Source organism: Centroberyx affinis, unplaced genomic scaffold (assembly GCF_046629955.1).
Source record: "Centroberyx affinis isolate AG114_WGS23_722 - 3 ecotype Tasmania unplaced genomic scaffold, CSIRO-AGI_Caff_v1 ptg004218l_1, whole genome shotgun sequence".
NCBI lineage: Eukaryota > Metazoa > Chordata > Actinopteri > Beryciformes > Berycidae > Centroberyx > Centroberyx affinis.
This window is the reverse complement of record NW_027281962.1, coordinates 47,365-66,890: the sequence shown is the minus strand read 5'-3', so window position 1 is coordinate 66,890 and position 19,526 is coordinate 47,365. Positions and strand designations below refer to the sequence as shown.

The window sequence follows — 19,526 nt, the reverse complement described above, 5'->3', positions numbered from 1 at the left end:
TTCGACAGTTCAAATAAATAGCCTAGAGATAGAAATATCTTAGGCTCACATTCAAAGGAAAAATATAGAAACCAAAGGGAGATAATCCCAACAATTCGCTTCTTGGCACATTTACTCTCATACAGCCTGTGTTTTTCATCTGGCCGAATATGATTAGTCTAAAACATGCAGGTTAAATATAATATTCCAAAAATGTTCCTTGTCAACATGAGCGTGAATTAGGTACAGAGAGGTTTGTTTGCTTAACAAATCTCATGAGTCCAAATTTAATCTTGTGTAACCTATTATTATAGTCCGGTGAAGAGCAAAGATCAAGTAGAAATTTTCAGAAATCTATTTGGACACTACATTTGGCTAAAAAACATTCAGGACCAATGTTCCATCTAAATTGTGAGCCTGTGAGCAATAAAATTTGCTGATTATCACATATTTTGTCAGATCCACTTAATTCCTAGAAATATAGTCGATATGTTTAGTCAGTTTGGACGTTTTTGTGGCAAATGCGGAGTCTGTGGAGAATTGATTTCCCCTTCACATCACAAAAATAATAACAGAAAGTGTTATTTGATGTAAAATGTGCAGCGAAGACACACACAAACAACAGGAATAAGTTTCAGACCAAACAAAATGTGACTTAAGGCCAGATAATACTGAGCAGTCCCATGTTAATCGCTTAATCCTTTACAAAATTTCGTATATTTAACATAATCCTTTTTAATCGAGTGGATCAATAGACTGAGGCTATTCAGTCAAGTTGTTCTATATTTATTTTTCCATCATGTATTTTGCCCCTCTTGACAAAAAGGGGAACAGTGGGGCTTTTCTCGTTAAAAAAAATATTCATTTGGTGGGAGAAAAAATAATGGGCTAAAATATACTTGAAATAAACCTCTATTTTCCTGTAGTTTATTCAAACAAACATATTACCATAAACACATGAAGACTTTGAATCACCTTTTGTATACAGTTTAGGCTAAGGAACTTACTTCTGCAAAGTCTTACATTATTACCAACTCGTACAAAACACGTTGCACTCAAGTTAAACATGCGTGGTTTCTATTTCAGCAAACAAAACGAAAACTGTTCGGACGAAAAAAAAACAACAACATAGAAAAGTAAAAGTCACTGAACGGGACGCGTTTTGGAGTAAAACGGGCTGGTGGCTCCCTGCATAGACGGTAAATAGAAAGCACACAGAAGCAATATAAAAGACTACTTATATGTACAATATAGATTTCTTCTTTTTTTTTTTTTATGGGTCCGGATTCATGTTATATTCGACTTTTTTTTTCTTCCAAATCCGTGTTTAGGTCGAAACCCCCACCGCAGTCTTCAAAGCAAGCAAGCACAAAAAAAAATGCACAAAATTTGTCCCATTGTCTGTTTCTTATGTTAGGCTTATATAGGATATGTACAATGCAGCAATGTAACACGTCTTCATCATTAAAAAAAAGAAAAAAAGAAATCCAAAAAACCTGGACATTTCAATTGCTGTGCAAGTTCATTGGTAAACACATACAACCCGCATAATCCATTTTTTTGAAAAATAAATGATTGCAACTAATCCAGTTTAGTTGTCTGTTTGTTTTCCGCAGGTATAGGCTTTTACGCCGTGTCCGCTTATCATATATATATATATTTATTTTTTTTATTTTTAATTTACGGCCCCCTTTTTGGCCCGTCAACTATTATATTGACAGGCGTTCAGGCTCGAGCCGGGGCTTTGCAACCCGCTGTATCCAAAAGTGGGATGCTGTTTGGATTTGAGTCTGAGCGTCGCCAGGCTGGAGTTGCAAGTGTCCCTGTAAACGCTGTACGGAGAGCCGGGCGGCCCGTACGGACAGGCGGAGGACGACATGGCCGAGTTGATGCCGGTGGTGCCGATGCCGTTCAGGTTGCTGATGTTGTTGAGGCCCGGGGCCGACATGCCCGGCACGGCGGAGTGGCCCATCCCGGAGGCCATGGTCATGGAGGAGATGGAGTTGGGGGCGGAGAACATGGACTGCGAGGTGAGCGGGCTCATGGAGTTGAAGAAGGTGAAGTTCTTGGTGGACAGCGGCGCCGGGGTGAGGCCCTTGTTGGTCCAGTTGTTGTAGGTGTAGGCCGGGTACATGTCGTCGTAGGGCTGCATGAGGCCGCTGAACTGCGGCAGGTAGCTGTTCTTGCACAGATCCATCTGCTGGTTCCGCTCCCGCTTCCTCCACTTGGCCCTGCGGTTTTTGAACCAGACCTGCAGGAGAGAAACAGCGTTAATGTTGCGGGAATTAAAACAGATATATCACCTCCACTGCTCTTATTAGGGCGCCATACACAACAGATTTTATGGTGTTATTAAATTGTGAGCTTGGAATTAGCCTATAAGGTTCTATCTGACTTTTTTCTTTAAATCTAAATTATCAATTTATCCACTTTTTTCATTATCTTTGAATGTTACTTTATGCTTGTGTTTTCTGGGGTTAAATATTTCAATAGATAGAAAGTAGCTTAACAGTTTTGCCAGATCGGATGTCAAATCTCTGATGATCAGTATCTCACAGCTGCACTCCATCCAGATACAACCTCATAATTCATAGCTCAAGAAGTGTTGATTTTTCAGTGACATTTATTTGGAGTTGACAACTTCTAAGTGTTGACTGGAGAGTTGTTTGTCCACTCACGGAGCTGATATGACTCTGGGGCGGCTGCTAAAGAAGCCGTATAGGAATTCAAAATTTCCTCTACTTATATAAAAGATGTAGACAGTGTTAAACATTTACTTTATTGTGTTTAAGTGGTTAATTGTATTTTCAAAAATCCATGTTTTTTTTTTACATGAAGTTTCAGACTAATTGCAGTAAACGCATCACAACTGCACTTGATCCTGATTGGCTCCCTGACTAAATAATTACTAAAATTCTTCCAATCAGCCAAGTTTGCAGCATTTGAACTGGAAAGGCTCCACTCAGCAGGTTTACCTCATTTGAATTAGAGGAGCTGCTGCTGTCGGCCAATCAGGATCCAGTATTGTGAGGACTTAGTCTTCAAAATTCAACAAATACATTTTAACTAAATTATTCATTTGCAAAACATCATGAAGAACATTATTCTTATCCTGAGCCAGATTAGATTTGAAAACCAAATTATGAAAACTGAGTCATATGGGACCTTTAATATTGTGGAAATTAAAACAGTAAAGGATTTTAGTTCCAAATTTTGTCTAACATTGCCCTTTGGGTAGATATTGGTGTTTAGGTCATCACACTGCAACATTTCCACTGTTAGTAAATGTTGATTTTTCAGTGATAATTATTTGGAGTTGTCAGCTGTTGACTGGAGAGTTTTGAAAATCTTATTTTTCTTAAAACAAATGAAAAGTTTGCCAATGGAGTGAGGGAATTCCACTTAAAAAAAGGATTCGTCCACTCAATATTGCATTGAATTACAAAAAAATATTATTCTTTTTTTGCAATTTAGTCAGACAAATTAAGTTAAACTACAGGCACTCAGGGGCTACATCCAAACGAATCACATATTTATTTAGGCCTACATCTCAACAAAACATAGGCTACAGCATATTTCACATCATATGTTCGTAACAACACGTGTCGATGTATGTATTTATTAACATACAGTAGGCTATGCCGTGTCGAAAAGTAGGCTACTATAAACGTGTTTTGTCGTAAACTAGAAGGATGCGTCTGAGTCTTTTTATGAGACGGTTTCATTTTCATTTTTGTTTAATATCTGATTGCACTACAATGATAAATAAACTTTACCGGCTAGTATACTGGTATTTAGGTCAGAGTGTCCAAAATGTAGGCTAATCAACAACTGAAGTGAAAAAATGAGACACACAGAGAGGATAAATCCAAATCCATCAGAAAAACGCCTCTGGATTTCCTCACGCCTTATCAAAACTTGACAAAATATCCGTTAGTCCGCACTCTACAATCCCCCGCACAAGTCATTTTTAATTCATAGTAGAAACAGTTTACAAGTAGTATCATCTCTCTGGCCCAGAGAGGCTATTTATAGCCCTGCAGGGAACAGGGTGGTATTGACAAATTGTCCACAAAGACATGAACGATGTGACAGAAGCTGCAGAGGCAGCTTGGATTGAGGCTTCAGCTTCCTATACACGACATAGTGAAAATAATATATAATATTCTATCTTTAATGCAATGTAAACAAGTCTAAACTACATTACAGCTAATTAAACCAATTGTTCATGGCATTCAAAATAGTTAAACCCCCACAATTCACATAGTATCCAGATTAGAATTGCATCGTTAAATCTAAAAAATATCAATACTGTTCAGCTTGATTAAATACTAATGGAATTAAAAGGTCAAGTCCAAAACCTGTAAAAGTGTCAAAACACACATCTTTTATTAAAAGACGAGGTATGAATCTGAAATATTCAGGCTGCGCTGCCTGGCGATCCGAGTCAATAAGCTGCAGTTTATTTCTCTCGGCGAAATAAAGGCTGCAGTGTTGGAAATTAATTCCGTCTTGGCCCCAGAATAAAAAAAAAAAAGAAAATCCAGTATTACAGCCTTGTTCTGAGACTTTTACTTTTTTCCTGCACTTAAAAGAGCTGTATGTATTTTTTAATGCAATTTGAGACGGTGGAGTTTGCAAGGCCGGGCCGTCAGGCGCCAGTTCCTGTAAATTAAAACCAACTGCAATTGTTTTGTTTTTAATGCGCAGTTCTTGCATCGCAGTCCAAGACATTTTTGTGAGACAATTCTAAAAACGCAGCCTGCGTTTAGACCTGTGTAAATACAGCGCGGTGGTGAAAAGCAAATGCAAATGCACTGGTTAGTCTGTTATTGTGTCAGCTATTTTATACTTTAAAGGGGCCCTATAACATGAATTCATTTCCCTGTTTATTTACATATATTACCAAAGCTGTGTAATGAAGGCATTATTATTTTATTTTGTTTAAGTGGTTAAATTTAAAGTTACTGCATTTTAAAAAATCCATCCCTTTTTCACTGCCGTTTCAGACAAACTCCAGTCCCCCCATCATAACTGGACTTGGTTTTGATTGGATTCCCTCTCTATAAAACTGCTGAAAGATCCACCCCAAATAAATAAAATCACATGTTGCTCCTATATCTTGGACAGTTCCATGTAGATTTGGCAGCTTGAACAAATCTCTTCCAAAGGGAGAAACCAGGGTCCAGTCTGGTGATGATGTCATCAAAAGACAAATCCCCCACTGGCTCCATTAGCAGCAAATACACCCTTAAAAAGGATGTGTCACTTTCAGTATATCCAAATAGTTTAGGACAGCTTCCATTTGTGGTACTTTTCAATAAAACACCTGTTAATTAATATCAGTGTAAACATATGTGTCAAAACGTGCAGTTTCAGCCTGTGTTGTGTTGAATGCTGCTGTCCCAGTGTTTTGAAAATGTAACACATGTATTTTAACAGTGTAACTGAGACTTTTTGGATGTGCTAGCTTACAGTCAGGGTTGGTTGCATTTTCCTGCTTAATATCTGTTAGCACTACAATTTTCCCCCAATTTATTGTCAACGGAGTTTCCTCAGCTTGTCTCTAACATCACAGATTTGGTTTTCTGCCTTCTTGCAGAAACATCACCCGATTAATAGTGTTGAATAAGCGCACAGAACACAAATCAAAATCAAATCGTCGGGGAAAGACATATCTAGTCTGTGATTAATATATAGACCTACATAACGGCAGATACAAACTCCTATAACATATAATCTACAGTGTTTCATAGGCCCTGATGGGAAGTATCACCGCCGGTCTGCGTCATCATCCTCGGTGGAGAGACTGACCTATACCGACTCAGTGTAACGCTCGGGGAGGGAAATCAACCGTGTCAGTTTTGCCCCATAATGTCAGTGATAACAAGTAATTATCGCGGTGAAATCATCACAACTATTATACCCAAGTGTAGCCTTGAAGTTAAGCCTTTAACGGCAAGTTTCAGCTGGATTTTTTTTTTTAACCTAAGAATTGTTTTATTTATTTGGCTATTTGTCTTCGAATTTCCTTTTTAATTTGTTGCAATGCCTTAGAAGAATTCTATTATTTATTTTGTGTCATAGAATTCTCGAATTTATTTGGGAAATTGCTTAAGAATTCTCTCACCCGTTTGGCCAGTTACCTTAGAATTCTCTTATATATTTACTAAATAGCTTTTACGCACGCATTACGCACGCTTTACGCACGGCCTGCCGGTCTCTTACCCGGACTCTGGCCTCGGTCAGGTTGGTCCACACGGCGATCTCCTCCCTGGTGCTCATGTCCGGGTAGCGGTTCCGCTGGAAAGTGGCTTCCAGTTCCTGCAGCTGCTGGCTGGTGAAGTGAGTCCGCTGCCGCCGCTGCTTCTTCTTCTTGGGATCGTCCGCGTTCCCGTCATCGCTTCTGTGTTCAACGCTCCTCTCCTTTTCTGTGAATCATGAAAAGAGGGGGGAATTATTGTTTATAGGCTACTTTCAATGGCATGCAAATGGGTGACCTTTTTGCCTACAAATGTCACTACTCACACTCCCAAAGCCTCAAACTCTTCAGACTGCAGATTTTAAGCAACGGGCAAAACAACCAAAGCTTTAGGCCAACTATAACTGCAAAGGCCCGTCCCTCGTGTGAATGAAGCAAATCCAAAGCTAAAAAAGTATTTTTTCAAAAGCCTTTACACAAAGAATAAGCCTGAAAAGGATAGTGACGTCTTATAGTCAAATATTAACAAATTTGTCTTGGAGTTTGATATCGATTCTGTCAGACTCGCTGTTAGATTTGCTTCAGAATACGTTGTTAGATCAATATTACTCTCTTTACAAGGTCTGCCCTCTCTTATCTCCCACCTGCTATCGTGTATTCGTGTCCTAACAAGATAGCCTCATTAAACTGAAGGGTCTACACGTGGAAGGTTAATCGCAAAAAGGGAATAGTCCCATGAATGTTTACCAAAAATATAAGCAATGAATGGCGGACTATTTATGACCAACATAATGCTTAATTCAAGCCCCATAAATAATCTTAACATGGTGATACAGAGGGGAATTTACCCACATATTTGATCAAGTGACTGAGAACCATTTCTTGCTCTTGTCCTGCTGCAGTTTGGGTAGCAGCAGAGCACAAAGCGCCTTTGTTTTTTTTTCTGAAAACATGACAAACCTTAAGAATACAAGAATAAACAGCCAACATTTGAACAGCTTGCTGCTTGCGATTCTGCTAGAATTATTGTTAGTGCAAGCCTGCTGGCTTTTAGTTTAGCTCGGTAGAAAGGCCTATTATTTATAGTTTATTATAATGCATTTACTGACAGCAGGCCAGGCTGTGCAGTGCACATTTTTCCTTGACAGACCTCGGGATCCTGCCAAGTGTTTGGTTCAGCGCAATAAACAAGAAATGGGGTGTAGTTATCTATCAGCCAAAACAGACTATTTTCCTTTTCAAAGTCTAAAGTATATGCCTGATTATTCAACTGGTAGAAAGAATAGAAATAGGCCTGTATAGACCGAGGCTAAGATTTACTGCACGTGTAGACTTTTGATTTATTTGATCCATTGTCTATGCCACTGTGACAGCTCACATTCGAAATTAATTGTCATTAGAATCAGAATAAACAGGCAGTGGGATTCACCAGTCAGCCCAAACAGTCTATCTCTCCTTTCCCCAAAGCATAAAGGTGATACGAAGCTGGCAGAGCGGCTGCCTCTGTGACAGCCTGCCGTAACGTGCTTACGGAGACATTAAATAAACTGTTATTGCAATCAGAAGAAGGAACTGAGTTGCCATTGCACTCTCAACAGTGTACCTGCCAACTCTGTGTCTGACGACTCGCTGCTTGAGTTCTCTAAAGTTTCTCGACTGCTGTTCGAAGTTCTCGGTAAATGAAACGTCGAGGCCACGTCGCGGGGCGGCGGTGCTCTCACTGCCTCTGCGATTCTGTCCAAATTCATCCCACCTTGAAGAGAATGATGCGTATAAAGAGGAAACGGGGTGAATCCTATGGTGCACAGAGCTTTCCTCCTCAACAGCTATGCTACAAAAAATCCACCCGCTGCCAAAGACACACCGCTGCATGAGAAGATAAAAACCATGCAGGCAAGATTTCCACGAGAATTTTAGTTCTTCGGAAAAGAGAGAGAGAGAGAGAGAGAGAGAGAGAGAGAGAGAGAAAAAATAACACAGCCCCCTTTTCCCCCTGTGCAGCAGTGACGGCCCAGCGCGCTCTGCTCGTATCCGCTGAGGGAAAAGCCTCTGCCCGCTGTGACCGAGAGGAAGCTCTGGCTCTCCAACCTAGAGATGAGACCCACCCATCTGCTGCGTTTAACCTCCCCAAAATGAGAGCGAGTCCCACCCACAAAGGCTGCTCACTGCAAAAAATATCCACCCAAACGAGTCATGCAGTCCAGAGTTGAGGCTTCAAATTTTAGTTTTTCTTAAAACAAGTGTAGAATCTGCCATTAAGGTGAGCTACTTCCACGTTTTTGCAATGCAAATCAGCAGATTTCTCGAATAAAGTGTCATTATCTGTCATTAAAAATCTGCTTTATCTGAAGAAATTCCCACTTGATTAAAGAAAAACCTCGAAACAGGTGAAACTGCAATGGAAACAAGGGAACTTATCTCCCCCGCTGGCACTTGTTTAAAAAAAATATAAGGTTTTAAGGCTCACTACTAGACTGAATGCCTTGTTACGGTGGATATTTTTTGCAGTGTTCAGTCGCTTTTTTAGCGGGGTTATCTCACGGGAGCGCGCAGTGCAAGGCTTTGCTTTTTTGGAGTAAAATGGGCCTTTTATTAGTGCAGGCATGTTTGAAATACGTCCAGTGCAACGCAATGGAACGGGCAGCTGGGTGCGCTTATATACACACTCCCACACAATGTATATCTCGGATATGTACTGAGCTGAATAAACATTTGCCATCCACGCGGGCCTGCCCAGTTACTGTTTTTTCAGCGCAGCGCATGAAAAGTGCATGATAAAATACACTTTATTCTGTGTATGAATGAGACGCACTGTAAACTGTGAAGTGTCATTCTATCAGCTCACTGGCAGCGAGGTTTTGCTTCGCTTTTTCTTGTTCTCCGACATATAAACAATCAGGCCTAATAAAAAAAGCGAGGCGGATCAAAGAGCGCATGAATCTCCCTCTCCCTCTCCCTCTCTCTCTCTCTCTCTCTCTCTCTCTCTCTCTCTCTCTCTCTCTCATATTATAGCTACAAGATTATCTTGCTGCGTCTTGTCCAGGTGCCACATCATCCATTGGCTGTTACTGTAGGCTATTTTCTGTTGCAGGGCCAACATTATTATCTGCTAAATAAATCAGTGAATAAATTCTAATCATGCAGCAAATCTCCAGGCACTGCGCCGTCTCCAAACAGCCATCAGTTCGTTATAACACATAACAAATCTTCTATTTTCTTTCAAAGTATTAATATCCCACACTCGATCCCAACCTACAAAATCCCACTATGATTGGACGGACTTGATTAGTGAGATTATTAGTCTTACTACAGATATAATACGAGTTCAAACAGATTACCTGAACATGGAAAGTCATTAGCTACTAATTAAGGATATATTTGAACCTCAATATCCGTTTACGCACAAACTGTGGCTTTTTCCAGGTGTGCGGACATCATGAATCAGCCGTTCACAGACTAAAGATGTTTTTGAGTGATAGCCTATTAAATGGAGATTAAATCGATTGGAGCAAATTTTGGTCCCAAGACAATTAAGTTCTACTGAGAAAAACATGGGGCAATTTAGATCAAGTTGGGGAAAGAGTAAGCCTATGCTGCTTAAATATATATATATATATATATATATATATATATATATATATATATATATATATATGTATATATATATGTATATATATATATATATATAATCAACACTCAGGACAGCCTCGGTTCAGTTGTGTCAGATTCATAATGGAAGCTATTAAAATATTATGGTATTTCTCTAATCTATGTAATCCCCACCACGCTTACAAAGTGCCTGCGATGCCTCACATTGCACTTAAAGTAAACTAATACCCTGATTTCTGTATCTGTAACTTCATGATCTGCCCAGATGTGGACTTGCAGTTCCAGTGTGTGTCGCACTGGGCCGGATCCCAGTCCCAGTGGAAACGAGATGCTTGCTGTAAACCTATTCCTCTGTTCCTTTGTCAGAAACTCACCGCTGTAACTGTAACTGTAACTGAGCGGCGCCTGCTGGTCAGAAGATACGGGGGCGAAACGTCATATTGTCAATTATTTTGACGTCAGGATGGCGCCAGGTAAGGTATTGAGGTATTATAACACTTTCCAGGCTTAAGCAGGCCTGATTCATCCTGGGAATTCAGAAGAGATTGGATTTTATTTTGCTTGAGACCAAGAGAGTATACTCAATCTGGCTTTATTTTTCTAATAGGGTCAATATCAGTTTCCAGTTCATGCGTAATTGAGCATGTGTCCTGCAAAATCTCCATCTTGACAAGTCATTTACTCTAGTACTGAGTCTTTAAATCTTACTTTTCTTAAAACAAGTAAGTGGGATGAGAAAAAATTCTTAGGCCGGTACTTGTTTCCAATCAACTTGAAACAATTTTCTTGAATCACATAAATATTTATTTTCTAATAAAACATTCTCAAACAAGTGGAAGTATCTCACCCTACTTGTTCGCTTGTTTTAAGTAAAATAAGATCTGAGTGACTAAATTACTTGTTAGATGGATATTTACAGTGATATGCGCAATTACGTAAGCGGGAAACTGGAAGCCTGTATAAGAAAAATAAAAACAAATTGCAGATTTCGTATTGTAACAGTGTGGATTAAAGGCTCTCGGTGTCTCTTGGAACATGAGACTGACTGGCTTGTTGACTTGCTGCTCGGCCTGTAGCCTACATGTGTCAGGTGAAGCACATGGGCCCGGGCCTCTGCTGCTGCAGTCTGACTCGGACCGTCCCGGCGCCAGGCTTAAGCATTTTCGGCCTTTGTGTGACAGTGACTTTTGACATGAGATCCCCGTCCGACCGGAAAACTCCCCCGAAGGCCCTTTCAAAAGGCAATTGTGCAACCTCTCAACAATCACTTGCCTTTTTCCATGTGTATTCGCTCAGCTTTTTCACGAGCGTAAAGCAAGCCTGTTATGAAGCCTCTCTCTGCACAATGCGGTTTCTTAAGAGAGGGGCTCATAAGGGCCTATTGAATGTTACCAGGTTACCTCAGCACGTTAATAACCTGCCATATGAACAAGGAAATCAAATTATGTGTGAAATATGAATATTAAGAAATGGCATTCACCGTTCCACAAAATTTGAATTTTTATTTTTATTTTTTTTTGGGCATAATCTGCCTTTTGCAACTTTAAGTGTACAGGGAAGTGACACTAACTCATCCACAATGCATCTTGGTGGGTACAGTGACCGTCCCGTGACAGGTTCGATCCCCGCATCAGCCCTACATCCTGCTGAAGTGCCCTTGAGCAAAACCCCGTGAACCCCAACCTTCTCTCAAATCGCCCCGCCTGGACAGGAGCTGCAGCCAAAATGCATAAAATGCAACTGTTAGAAGATATTGGCTATTTGGCGACGCACAAAATTAGGCAATTTAATCTAATTCAAGCTGAAACCAGGACTGAATAAGACTGTTCTTCTTGCGGGTTTGGCAGCACGAGGCCTTGTGGGTGACGCAATCACGTTTATGAGTAACCAGGAGACTCTGCGGGGTAATGATGCCCGCGTTTTGTTATAAGTGACCTCAAGGACCTGGTCATCCCAGTGTGTCAACAGCTGGTATTTACTATGCAGATTGTGTAGTATAGGCTGAATGGACTGAAAGTCATAATTGGTGTGTGTGTGTGTGTGTGTGTGTGTGTGCATGTGTGTGTGTGTGTGTGTGTGTGTGTGTGTGTGTGTGTGGGGGGGTTATCGCGGGTCTATTGTGTATCCTTGTACATAATGGTTTGGTCAATATATTTTAATTCAAGAACAATGGTGTAGTTGTATCCTTAAGAAAAAAATACTATAATCCTATAATACATTTACACACAGAATGATACTATACAAATATCACAGCAAGACTATAAACTATGTGTAACATCCTATAGGAATATTATAGTGACACAGAATAGCAGACACACTTTAAGTCGCTTTAGGAATATTATAGTAATATTATAGTGATACCATAGGAGATAAAAAATACCATAAAGCACGATAAGATCACTATAAACCCACTATTTAGTACGACAGACACACTGTAACTCCCTATAGGAATATTATAGGATTTACTCTACATAGTGATTTTTCGTTAGGTGGGGTTAGTTTCGTTAGTTACTGTGATCCAGTACCATCCTGTGTATTCCAGTAGATATTAGACTGATAGATGGGGCTAATCTAAATACCCAGAAGAAGAGGAGGCCATCCCTACCTACACTCTGACTCTTCCTCTCTGTTCTTAGGGCACTTGCGTGTGATGGATGAGCTAAAAAGCCTTTCCATCCGGCAGGACAGGTTAAAGGCCAGTGGCAACGCAAACACTCATATTTTTCCTCCAAGAAGTGAAAATAAACTCGACGACCGCCGTTAATCAAACACCAAACATACACACACAAAAAAATGTATTTTGTCCCACTGTATGGTAACCAAACAGACTATAAGCCTATACCATGGGACCAAACAAAAACATATAGAAAATTAAAGCTGGGCTGCAGATTGAAAGGGAGGCAGCCATGCAGATGTAACTGGACACGGCGGGTAACTGGAGAAGGACGGGGCTGATGACATTATTGCCTTGGTGATGGTTTCCCTGCGCGGTCCAAGGTCTGCGTGACCCGCAGCCTGACAACCACCAGCAACATGACATGCGGTGATGCAGTTGTAAATAAAAATTGGACGAGCAATAACGAACAAATTGGAAAGCATCAATTTTATCTTCTTAAAGACTCTATTCTCATATAACTTAACATCGGTTTGGTACGATTTACTATGATGTTTACTATGATTTTATATCATAAAAAAATCAGATTAGCCTAAAAATGTGGGTAAAGTCTATTCTGCAAATTCAAAGGTGGATAATGAGGACTTTTTTTTTTTGATAACACACACTTTTGAAAAAATAGTAGGCCTACTTGCATAATGAATCCTGCCAACTTTTAGATTCCATCATGACTTTAAATCCAGGTCCATCGTGCTCCAAATGCTCACCGACAATACAAACCTGAACTGATCCTACACGACTTCAGAATCCATTTAAAAACCTCTCAAACTGAGTTTATCACATCCAGGCTGCTGTCAGTCAAAGCTTCTATCAGCCAGTTGCTCTTCATAATGAGGTTTTGACTTTGTGGCGAGGCGACCGGTTTGTTTACGATGCATTAAGGATCTTAAGGCCTTTTAAGTAGAAACCATTCTAAAGTCTGTAAAGTCTGTATATTATTTTTTCAAATTCCTCTGGTGGTGCCTGCTATCATGAAAGCATAAAAAGTCCGAGATTTTTCCAGATTTCTCCATTTACACACGGCTCTTTGGTCTCTGGTCAGATAAAGTGTAAACCCATCCAAACTGTTTAACCACCTTTTTATTTGTGATATCAAACTTACTCACTTGTTCATGGCATTCGTCACAGTAATTAGTATAAGATTTATTTAAGTTATATGAAAATGGGATCAATTTGTATTTTGAAAACAATTTATTATTTATATTGGTGTATATTTTCCATATGGATCACAGTTTACCAACTTTTACCTGGTCAGCTTTTTAAAGGCGATGCACGTGGAATATTAATGCAATTTTGCCTTTAGCAGGAACAGGAATTGTGACTTGGAGGAAATCAAAAATATAAAACACCCAAATATACAGAAAAACAATAAAGCTGATCGCAGCTGTCAGTAAAACTGCTCCCATACATCGCGTCAAAATTCAGTCTGCTCTCATCAGATTTAGATTTCAGCACTCTGTCATTTGCATCTCATTGTATGATATTTCCGCATATCAGCATGTCTTACAACCCCCTGCGCACTAATACACCGCATATCATGAATATCTGCACAGTCACAGTTAACACGCACAGTCTACGTGTTGTGATATTTACCCCTGATAAGTTTAACCCATAATAACCTTTCAATACGGGGCTCAATTTATGTGCCAACCAAGAAGCAGGCCTCGACCTTCCTAAATCCTTTTGCTCGAGGAACCTCATCGTTTCTAATTTTTGCAAACTTGACGGGCAAAATATTAACAAACTATACAGGAAAATCAAATTCTCTTAAAGGCAACGTAAGGGTCTATGAGAGATAAAAAGACAAAAGTCATACCTGGATCCCCGCAAGAAATTACATTCTTCGACAGATTCAGTTCCATTCCAGTTGCCTGAAAAACAGAACAAGCAAGTTGCATCAACGTTAATTCTCCTGCATGTGGAAGAACTGAAAGAGTGTTTGAGGAGAAAAGACAAGTCAATTTCTTTGTTTCTCTTCAATCAAATGTCTGTTTCTATGCTGAAGGTGTTAAGGTTAGTTCAGACTAAAACACGTAAAACCGTCTAAAAATAAGACAATTAATCGCATGCTACAACATTAATCCTTTATAACCTTCGGAAATCTTATTTTCCAGTGTCTTATTTTCTAGTATTTTCTAATATTTTCTAGTAACCTTGTTTCTGTGCCTTTTGACTGTCTTGATTGTGAAACACTTTTTAATTTTGTTTTTAGAAAACTGCCTTTACAAATAAGGTTATAAAGGAAAAAAAGGAGTTCCACTATGGCGATCCTCAGGCAAAAAATGTACTTTATTTCGCAAGCTTTTCATTAAGCAACAACCCCAAACTAAACAACAACTTAAGCAAATGTCTTCACACACCAAAACCCAATAGAAACTCTGTCTATCTTTGTATTATTATAAAATATTTATTCTCTAACCAGTGTGCTGTGGGCCTCATCCCAGTGATCACAGTCACACACACACACACACACACACACACACACACACACACACACACACACACACACACACACGCACACACTCCTTATCTGCTGGAATCCCTTTGCTGGCTTTACGTCCACAGTAAATCTTCGCATAAGTCCCTTCTTTTCCTCCGTGTTCGCACGCATCCAGGCGCACACACAACAGCCCATTATTTTCATTTGGTTCATTTACCGTGTCAGTCAGAGATTATTGGATATTCACGGCAGAGTGCGCTGGAAATATAATTCTGGCTTTAACAAATGTCCCCTCTAGTCATGAGGGTATTGGTGAATGCACTCACCTAAGCGTTACACTGCTGATAATGGTAATATCCTGCATAAAACTAAATATATTTGACTTCTGCAAAGATGCAAATTGATATTTCTACAAGTCCTGCCCTTGTTTTTACTCCAGAAATCGTTACCGTGGCCACGCGTAACGCTCCATCCACTCAGCGGGCTGTTTATGGGACGCTCCGGTCACTGAAATAAGCCTGTTTGACCCCGAACTACAACATGCATCTTTCTAGTGAGTCGGCATGTGTCAATATTTGCTCTTTTTTTTCACGCTCGACACGGACCCCAGTGTGACTTATATTTAAACTGGGTGGATTGGCACGCATAAACACAGCAGCAGCAGCAGCAGCAGCATCCGAGGCAGGACGGCGGCCATGCATCCTCACACCAAACTCTATACGGCAGTTTTCCCCCGGCAGCTCGTTTTCAGTCAGCTCATAGTTGTGTGTTTTACTCACCGGTTGGTTCCCAGCAGAGGCAGACAAAGAAAAAAAAAAGGAATTAAAAACCCTCAGAGTTTCCCCATGCAGGTGTTCAGTAAATCCACTTTTTTTAGCGTCTGTGCTGCGCGCGCTGCGTCCAGGATAATGAGCGCTTTGGTTTTGGTTGAGTCTCTGCAGCGCTGCCTTGGTTTTCTTCACCAGCCTTCTTCTGCACGCCTCGCGGTGACGTCACGCCAGCAACCCCCCTGTACCCCCCTCCCCGTCCCCCCATCCTCAGCTTCTTCACCCTCATCCTCATCCTCTCCCCACCTTCATTCTCATCATCTTTATCCTCATCATCTTAATTCCCACATCTTCACACTCATTCTCTTCCTCTTCCTCATCTTCATCCTCATCCTCCCCCATCCTAATCTTCCTAATCCTCATTTTCCCTCATCTTCATTCCCATCCTCATCATCTTCATCCCTACTTTTGTCCTCATGATCACCCTCATTCTTTTCCTCTTCCTCATCCCCATCTTCATCCTCATCCTCACCTATCTTCATCATCCCAATCCTCATTTTCCCTCATCTTCATCCTCGTCCTCATCGCCCCTAGTCTTCATCGTCATCCTCGGCCTCATTCTCATCGTCATCCTCATCATCTTCATGCCCACTTTTGTCCTCATCCTCACCCTCATTCTCATCCCCATCGTCATCGTCATCCTAATCCCAATTTCATCCTCATAGTCCCTAGTCTTCATCCTCATCCTCACCTTCATTCTCATCGCCATCCTCATTTTATCCTCTCCAACTTCATCCTCATCATTTTAATCTTCGCCCTCATCCTCATCCATTCTCATCATCCTAATCCTCCTCCTCTTCCATCTTCATCCTCAACCTCATTTTATTCCTAATCCTCATCCTTATTCCCACCTTCATCCTCACCTCCATCCTCATCCTCCCCACCTTCATCTTAATCCTCATCCTCCCCCCATCCTCATCCTCATTTCTCAGCCTCAACATGTGACGTAGCAGCCAACCAGAATGAGCAGTTAATTATCATGAACTATACGGGACTTATGCCGTTTTATTTTAACTTTATAGCTGAAAAAAGTTTTTATATAAACTGTGGCTCTGGTGTTGAGCCTAATAAGCGATCCATCTGTAGGCAAAATCGGCTAATAATTGCCTTGCTACAATTTCTATGTGTGAAATGTGACAGAGGGTGTGAAGAAAAACAGTTTCAATGTGAAAAGTTGAGGCTTAAGAATTTTTATGGTGTGTATTAGCTCTAAACTAAGCCTATCATTTGTGTGCAATCCACATTTTCAATTGCTTTTCCGTGAACGCAGGCACATACAGGTTGTCCTGGACTGGGACAAAATAGTTAGGCTGTTACTCAAATAAGTAGCCTAATAGTTTAGTTTCTAACATTTATTTCCAAGATTGCCTCACTTCATGTAGGTAGTGGAATAAAACTGCCTTGGCTGTTGTTTTACTTTTTATTGTTCTTGTTTTTATATCTATTTATTTTTACAAAGATCAAAACAGCCTATAATTTCGATTTTATTGTCTCGTCTCAAACTTGCGCTCACATCAATTTCTGCTGTAGCACTGTATTGTTTTATGTTAGGCTACCTTTACATTGCTTTTTAAACACGGAAAATCCCAATTTTTTTACATATAGACGATAAATCATTTTTATGAATAGTCTAAATTACAATAGGCTATAGTCCTAACTATTTGGGCAAGTAAAGGCATTGCGACAGTACATACTTTGTCTCTTCAGTAGCTGATTTAGTTGTCATGGCAAATAATAACCCGGCTTAATTTTATGAAGACTAAGTTAAATGACTTAATGTAGCCTTTATACAGCAACCGAGTTTTGATCTCCTGATATTTACATACATCTATAGCCGCCATTTTGTTCCGTTTGTATGTTTTTGAATGAATTAAATCTTCTGATTACAGGAATATTTTCTCTGTCCTGTAGCCTATGAACCTAATTGTAATCTAATTGTTGCGTCCACTGAAATGAAATGATCAGAAAATATATATATATGTATATATTTTCTGAAAGAAATAAAGATGTTAGATCCAAACATTCAGGCCTCCGTGTGTGTGTGTGTGTGTGTGTGTGTGTGTGCGCGCGTGCGTGCGTGCTGCAGCGCAGCGGCGAAGAGGGAAATAAGTGGAAAGGGACAAAAAACACCCTGAAAATGATGAAGACAAAATATTTATACGAATCCTTGTCTAAAGCAAATAAATTTAAGTAGTCTGGTCAGATCTTTAGTGCTGCAGCGCGCTCCTATAAATAGACTGAAGGCCCGAACAGGCAAAGTAACATAGTAGGCCACAAGTAGCCGAGGCCAAGATTATAGTAGATTTAGACTCTAATCCTGGAAGGACTGGATCACTGATGAAGGTTCTCCAAATAATGCCATGAAAATAAAAATGAAAAATGAAATATAATAAAATAAAAACATTACACTGAATTAAATGTAGGCTAAAATAACCAACATCTCTAGAAAATTATTCAGGCAGTAAGAAAAAAATGTCCTTATCAGCATCCCTTTTGCACAGCTGATCTTTATATAACAAAAACGAAAACACACTTTCAGGCTGTTTTCTGCAGTCCAGCCGCTAAAACTGCGTCTATCCGGACAAAGCGCATTTCCAGCTCCACAAACTCGGTTCACAGCCTCCTTCTTTTGGCCTGAGACACGGTAGAAAGTGTGAAAGTCGTCCCTCCCTTTTGCACTTTCCTTTTTAACCCGGCCAAGCGCCGCGCACGGAGCAAAGCCCGGCTCTGTGAGAGGGATCCTGGGGGGATTAAAGGGGAACTCGGGCGGACCTTCCCATGGTGCCTTTCGCAGGCGCGGACCGACTCCCTCCCTGAATGGTGGAAACCCAACAAACTCCCTCACCTATGATCCTCACGTCAGCTGTTTCAGGAGCAGATTGGGTTACTCCTGTATCAAAATGGACGTGTCAATATTTGTCATGCACACAGTGAGGTAATGCTCCGGCCTCGATCTGGATCTGGATCTGGATCTGATAAATCCAGGCGGCTTGAAGCCTTTTGTAGGAACACTTGACTTTTACCGCCATGAGACGAGTTGACATTTACAGTCAAGAGTAGCTCTCCTTGATTTCCATTTGGGTTTATAGTTCCATCATTTTGTTTTGAATTCGTAAAGGCCTTTGAGACATGATTTTGTGATTAAGGGCTATAGAAATAAACCTGACTTGACTTGACTTTACTTGACTTGAATTCACATCAAAAATAGACGTCAAAATAAAGTCAAAGCCAAGATTAATTTCGAAATATGGATGCAAACGTGTGTATGTAAAAGTAGGCCAAATTGTGTAAAATTGGCTAAATTGTGTTAAAAGAAAATAATGAGAGGAAACAACTTGTCGGTAATATCTTTACTGTAAAAAATCTGTAAAAATGTACCACTGCCTGTACATGCAATATTCAAATTCTACAAAATAATGTAAAATTAGTCAATCACTGCAAGAACATATCCCATGCTGAGGGCCTTTACTGTCTCTCATCCTGTTCAACTGGAGCAAAAAGCCACAATCCAGGTCTGGATCTGTGGCTTCACATGACAATACTGACCCCGGCTATTTAGCATGAAACTGTATCCACAAAATAGTAATAATGGGCAGTTTGGCCTGTGTAATTGTCTACCTGTCAGGCCTGCATTGCTAAATGATGAGTCCTCCATACACACACACACACACACACACACATACACATGCATTCTCTATAATTAGGCGGTAGGTAAATGCTGTGATTACTCAACGAGTGACTAGGAATGACTGGGAGTTAAGTACTACCCTGAAGGTGAGGCAGTGGCCGCATCTC

General features: G+C 40.3%; 1 protein-coding gene across 4 annotated transcripts; it reads right to left on the bottom strand.

Annotated features, from left to right (window-relative positions):
• Nucleotides 1-875: 875 nt before the first annotated feature.
• pitx1 (paired-like homeodomain 1) lies at nucleotides 876-15,816 on the bottom strand. Of its 4 annotated transcripts, none has more exons than XM_071543078.1 (5): nucleotides 15,684-15,816; nucleotides 14,281-14,335; nucleotides 7,785-7,934; nucleotides 6,208-6,410; nucleotides 876-2,230 (listed from the first exon to the last, which is right to left on the bottom strand). In XM_071543078.1, the coding sequence occupies exons 2-5, from the start codon at nucleotides 14,324-14,326 to the stop codon at nucleotides 1,682-1,684; spliced, it is 948 nt and encodes a 315-aa protein (XP_071399179.1). In that variant the 5' UTR covers nucleotides 14,327-14,335; nucleotides 15,684-15,816; the 3' UTR covers nucleotides 876-1,681. The 4 variants fall into 4 exon arrangements, with proteins under 4 accessions (XP_071399179.1, XP_071399180.1, XP_071399181.1 ...); XM_071543079.1 differs by lacking the exon at nucleotides 15,684-15,816 and adding an exon at nucleotides 15,354-15,369; XM_071543080.1 differs by lacking the exon at nucleotides 7,785-7,934.
• Nucleotides 15,817-19,526: the final 3,710 nt, after the last annotated feature.

Coding starts and splice junctions, on each gene's coding strand:
- pitx1 (XM_071543078.1), bottom strand. CDS start 14,326: ATGGAACTGAATCTGTCGAAGAATGTAATTTCTTGCGGGGATCCAG. Junction 7,935..14,280: donor AATTTCTTGCGGGGATCCAG/GTATGACTTTTG, acceptor ATTCTCTTCAAG/GTGGGATGAATTTGGACAGA. Junction 2,231..6,207: donor TGACCGAGGCCAGAGTCCGG/GTAAGAGACCGG, acceptor TCTCTCCTGCAG/GTCTGGTTCAAAAACCGCAG.